Source organism: Scatophagus argus, chromosome 12 (genome assembly GCF_020382885.2).
Source record: "Scatophagus argus isolate fScaArg1 chromosome 12, fScaArg1.pri, whole genome shotgun sequence".
Classification (NCBI taxonomy): Eukaryota; Metazoa; Chordata; class Actinopteri; family Scatophagidae; genus Scatophagus; species Scatophagus argus.
In genome coordinates this window covers 6981856-6987855 of record NC_058504.1, presented here as the reverse complement: position 1 = coordinate 6987855, position 6000 = coordinate 6981856, and the positions used below count along the sequence as shown (strand labels likewise).

The 6000-nt window shown below is 42.7% G+C and overlaps 1 protein-coding gene across 7 annotated transcripts in view; it reads right to left on the bottom strand.

Moving 5' to 3' along the window:
- Window positions 1–255: 255 nt before the first annotated feature.
- Window positions 256–6000, bottom strand: part of atp8a1 (ATPase phospholipid transporting 8A1) — a 96780-nt gene continuing 91035 nt past the window's right edge. For all 7 annotated transcript variants that reach the window (XM_046405783.1, XM_046405784.1, XM_046405786.1 and 4 more), the window contains 2 exons: window positions 4800–4891; window positions 256–2760 (listed from right to left, as the gene is read on the bottom strand). In XM_046405783.1, coding sequence (XP_046261739.1) covers window positions 2663–2760; window positions 4800–4891 — 190 coding nt within the window. In that variant the 3' untranslated portion in view covers window positions 256–2662. The remainder of the gene's footprint in view (window positions 2761–4799; window positions 4892–6000) is intronic.

Genomic DNA, 6000 nt, shown 5'->3' with positions numbered 1-6000 from the left:
GATGTTCCATCTAGTATATGAACAGATTAACTGTCTGTCCGAGATCCCGGACAGTCCACACGCTTCACCATCAGAACAAATAAGGACCCTATTGGTTATCATTTGTTTGTGCGGCTTGCAGACTCATGTTTCTCCCTGCCTTTTCCTGTTTGGGTTCTCCCTGTGCTGTGTGTCCTGTTTGTCGCCACACACGCAGGCACAAGATGACACAGTGATTAGAAACTTGAATTGGACACAGAAGAAACAGCAACCGTGTTCACATTGTCCCTCCATGATAGTACAGTTTATTTCAGTAGTCCTTCATGGCAGTAAAAGACAACACTTAGAGGTTTGCAGTCCCAACATGCAGAACAATCGCTAAACAAAATGACAGAAAAGAAACAAATACCGAAAAGAAATGTTAAAAGTGCGTTGTTGTTTTTTTTTTTCTTTTTTTTTTTATTTCCTCTTTAGTGAAGTGATCAACACTTGAGGGAGAATCAAAGTAGTACAGTTAACATCTCAGAGAACAGTTTGTGTTATCCATTCATGCAGCCCACAACTTTGACAGACAACAACGTGTGTTTTATGTTTTCTGGAAAAACAAAAACGAAAGGAAAGCAACAGTCCAAGCCTTCCACAGCGACGACAATCTACATTCAGCAGTTTTGGACAAGATGACAACCAATCAAGTTTTAACACTAAAGACCAACAGAGAAAAACAATCATAAACCCTCACTAGGCTGAGAAACACAAAAAGAGCTTTGCTGTGAAGCAGAGGTACACTCCATGGAGAAAGAATAAACATGTACACTCAAGATAAACCGAATACTGAAACCAGATCATAGCAAATATCCACTACTGCAAAGGTACATCGAGTGCTTTGTGCAACATCTCCTGTGGAAGCGAGTCGAGCATCACAAACTCCCACAGTCGAGAGTCTGACCATAAACACACACACACACACACACACCACACATTCACACTTTCCTGTACGGGCCATGCATCAGCACACGGATACCTGGAGTCGTGCAGACGGACAACTGGAGCGAGCATCACCACACACACACGCACACGCACACACACACACACACACACAGACGATAAAAGACATGCAGTGCACACAGAGACGCGGTCCATTGTAAAGGTGACGCACACAAACGCACATACATACAGCACATGCACATGCGGGCAATAAACTGAAACACACACTCTCACACACCCCATCAGAAATCCGATCTCCCATAGGGAGAAGAAAGCAATCACACAGACATTAAGTAGTCAATTATAAATAAATCAAGCCGTAACAATATTAACAATAACGAGACATTTAAGAAAGCTCAGTTTCCTCTTTCGATCTATTCTATCCTGCCAGTTTATCAGAGGAAGAAAAAACTTAAAGGTACAGACAGTTCATTACAAAGCCAGTCGATGCAAAAGTCATACATCTCCAATATAAAAATACAAATCCACAAAATAACTATAGAGACAAAGTAGTTTTGATATTGTCGTGGAGTTCTCCTGGCTAATATTTCTCTCTCCCTTAAGCTAATGGCACTTATGTTAGAAGGATAAAATCTCCGTTTTGAGAGCGACACCATCACCACTGTAACCTTCAACAAGACCGTCAGAGAGCCTCCCGTTCACCTCCGCCCGAACAAATCTTACTTTGCACATGTGCCACAAGGCACTCTGTAGTTTTCACATTGTACGAGTGCAATACTGTGGTGGGGAGACAGTGGTGCTGTCTTCACTAGGTGTGTGTGGAGCACAGGTCTAAGCTAGCCGGCTAAGCTATTCTTGCCTATCTGGTTTTATTTTTTCTTCGAGGGAAAAGTTCTACGTAGGCACCGTTGTGATCGTTGAGACGGGAGTGAGGAGTGGAATGCGGGTATTCGTCGAGAGCAATACTTCTGCTGTAAAAACAGTGGAAACAGAACTACGGCAGGAGAAAGGAAAAAACAAAAAGAAAATCAAATAAATTAAACCAGGCACGATGTCCATGTATTTTAAGAATGAAACAAAACAAAACAAAAACGAAACAAGGATGAAGGCATGAGCAAATGTAAGGCTTTTACACAACAGATGCTTCGATAAGTGCAAAAAGAAAATTTAAATATTACAATTGTCAGCTCTGAAGTGGTCCATTCAATTCTGGAATACGATCCGGAGTGCGATTAGATTTGGTTTAAAGTTTTCCGAATTCACTAGCACATGGAAGATTGTATTTACGACTGCTCTTTGGCAATCTTCGTCAAGTTCAAATCCTCTAAAACTAACCACCGTCCAGTGTTTTATCATCTACAATAACAGTGTTCAGGCGTTTGATTTCAGTTTAGTTAAATAACTTTAGATGATTTTCAGTGGAGGAGAAACACGTTAGAAGAGTGAAGAAGTTCAGACCACAGACTGCTAAGAAAGCACAGTGCTCATCATGTCTGCTGGACACACAACTACAGCTGATAGTGAACACGCTTTGCTTTGCTCCTTGTTTTAGTATTTTGTTTTTTTTAAATCCCTTTTTAAAAGACAACTCGATGTCCCTCTCCTCTGTCCATTTCATATTTCACATCTAAAAATCCCCTCGGCGCTCGAGGCACGCACCCACGCCTCGTCCTCTCCCCGTCAAGTTTCAAACACCGCCATCGCACGTGGCTGTCGTGGCTCCGGATTGGCCGACTGCTCACCACTCGCTGGTCCTCTGTTTGGTGGTGTCGTACGCTCTGATGACCTCAGACTGAGACACCACTCCGTTCTCATCTTGAGAGAAGGCGTAGCCATCTGAAAGAGGATCACAGCCACGTAAAACTCAAGCCATACATGGCAGCCATTAATGGAACTTTTCATGAAGCTTATAACAACTGAATAAACTGAAAGAAACATGTGACAAAAACAGAAAACTTTAAAGCAACAGTTCAACATTTTTGGGAAATAATTCAATTCATTTTCTAGCCAAGACGCTCTAAAGCTCACTCACAGGAAGCTGAACTACCTGTCTTCACCAGGTATTTTTTGCTAAGCTAAGTGGCTGCCGACTGGAACTAAACCAGTTTGTTCTTTTCATATATTAGCATTACATTTGAATCAAAGAGCTGAAGCATCCATTTTCATGAAGAACAATTACGTGGCGATGTTTGAAAAACACAAAAATATTTAACAACACTTAGAAGACATAAACCTCTTCTAATCATCTAGATGAAAAACAAACAAACACAAAAAGATTGTTTTCGCTTCATGATGTGATGTATCACTAAAGCTGATGCACGACGGGCTTGGCTGTACGAGAGCGGCATCGATGTTCTTACTCTTGGCATTGAAGTGAATAAGCTATTTTCCAAAATGTCACACCATTCCTTTAAAGTAAACAATATGATAAAAAACAATACGCTTGAAGGAGTTTAAAAACCAACCACAGCTCCCTAAAGGTTTTACTAAGCAGCCCTCTTATCTACCACCTAAACTTTCCTACAGGGTTTCCTTTCTGACCTTTGACCCCTGACTCACCTTCAGGTGTCAAATGACTCGCTCAGTACCTGGAGGCCAGCGGGGAAGCTCAAGGGACCCCGCTGAGAGGAGTGCATTGTGGGGGAATAACACGCAACATTTCATCATTTCATCGTTATCTCGCTCTACCGAGCTCAACTCAGGACACACGAGGCACACGAGGGGAAGGACAGGAAGTCAGCAACAGAGTGAACGCAGAAGAGAGAGGGAGGCGTCTATCGGGGTGCTAAGGGGGGAGGCGGGGGGGGGGGGGCTGCAGTTTTAAACGGGATGAGGTTTGAATAGTGAAATTTAAAAAGATATCACACAACAACGGTCTCATCCCCACCTATGAGACAAACAAAAAACAAACTGATCAGACAAAGGACACAACAGAACAGAGAAAAATAAACAGGAAAACCAAACCCGTGCAGAGACTGTCAGTGAAAAGTTTCTGATGCCGATTCCGATGTGCTGCCCCAGTTTTGTTTTTCTAAAAACCTTACTAAGTCTTAAGCCCCTTTTGAATAAGACTGGTCTGTTTAGGGGGGGGCTTCAGGGTCACTGTCTGTAGCACACATGTCTGTGATTTTACATGCCGCAGGAGTATTTAAAGCTCCTGCTGTCTTTTGGCTTGTCCCGCTATGTAAGTGCAGTCGATGAAACCGATTTTACACGCACTGAGCTCGACACAGAAGTCTTTAAAGTTTTCAGCTGTCTGTGTTTACAATTAAACTGCAGCTGAATAATTAGCAGCAAATATTAACATTACACATAACACCGAGGCTGTTGGTGAACCGTCGCCTGTTTAATTAAAAAGAAAAGAAACCCAAACTGAAAAAATATAGGTATAAAACAAAACTGTAATTTAAAAAAAGGCAAAAAGTAGTAAAAGAAAAAGAATCACCTTTCACTGCGTTAAAGTTTTTTAATACTTTTTGGATAATGAAAAAAGTAGTGAGATTTGAGGTCCGGCACTATGAAACTGTAAGTGAAGGTCCACACACAGGGACACGATGGGGCTGCTAGCAGACACAGTTACTCGTGTGTTTCCTGCATTTGGTCAAAGCAGAGTATTAATGAAGAGAAGTGGGATGAACGGAGTATTAGGGCATCCCCTCACTAACAAAGGGCAAGATACCCTGGAGGTTTCAGAGATGAGGAGGAATAATGAAGCGCCATCTGTTCCCCTGACGCGCGATAAACCAACGCGGATAAACTATAGACCTAAGGGTAAGAGTTAACGGCTTGATGCTTCCATCTTGAGAGGCGGTTAGCAGGAAGAGAAGTAAGAGAAAAAGATGGCGAGAGACAGACAGAAATGTCGTCTAACTTACGTAGCAGGTTCTGCTGCATGGAGTCAGATCGGTACAAACTGACTGTGCTCTTCTTGAAGACGTTCTTCAGGAGCTGCGCCCTCTCCGTCAAACTACACACACACACACACACACACACACACAGAAACAGGCAGTGTGTTAGAAGCATGCTGGGCACCACAGGCAGATTTAATGACCCATACATTAAGTCTGTGTCCAAGCACCTCCAGAGCGAGTGGACCTGCCAACTGCTGCTACCTGCTGGTGCAAACACCGAGTGCTGAGACAAAACTCTGGAGAAGCAGCGGAAAGGACAAAGTGTGTGTTTGTGTGTGTGTGTGTGTGTGTGTGTGTGTGTGTGTGTGTGTGTGAGTGAATCCAGTATCTCAAACAGTACGCTGGCCAGAAGGCATTCATGTGACGCCATCCAATGTTCTTAATGTGCATACATGGCTCCTTGTACAAAATTGCCCATTTGTTTGTATCTCTCCATTCTCTACATGTTTGTTTCTGTGAGTGAGTGTGTGTGTGCATTTGTGTGTGTGTGTGCATGCAGCCTGCTGGGTCTGGGACAGTGGCCAGGCAGAGGGATCACTTTCAGCCAGCAGGAGATCTCACACTGATGGTCTCCACGTTGATGAGCGCTGCAGGCCTCAGACCCCAGAGAGCAGTTCAGACCGGGTCCAGCTAATCCGTTTTTATAATGCGATGGTTTTCATGCAGCAGGGCTGTTGCTCTAAAATGTTCACTTTTTTGGGGAGAAGAAAAAAATAACGGACTTCTTCTCTTGTGACATGATTACTGACATTACAGTCAAACTCCGGCAATTCAGCTGCAATTATAAGATTTCTTCCTTCCACACAGGAATAGTGTTGGCAGTGGAATCGCAAGCATTTGTGAAAATCTGAGGGATTTGGGAGGTTACAGATGATTCCTCTTGATAGTCCCGATAGTGCTGGGCCACGTGATGATATATACAGGATAAACTGGCCATTTTCGCTCTCACTTTGTATATCTCTGGTGTCAGGCGAGCACACAGCAATATTTAAATTAAAAATATTTCTGTAGGATTTTTTTTTTTTGCATCAGTGTAAGTGTAAGTATGTTGATTTGTCATTAAAAAAATAAACACACACAATAGTCTGGTTACTATTATTTTCTATAAGACTAACGGTGTGCTTCAAAGGGGATAAAAAGTGTCAGGGATAACAACTAGAAACAC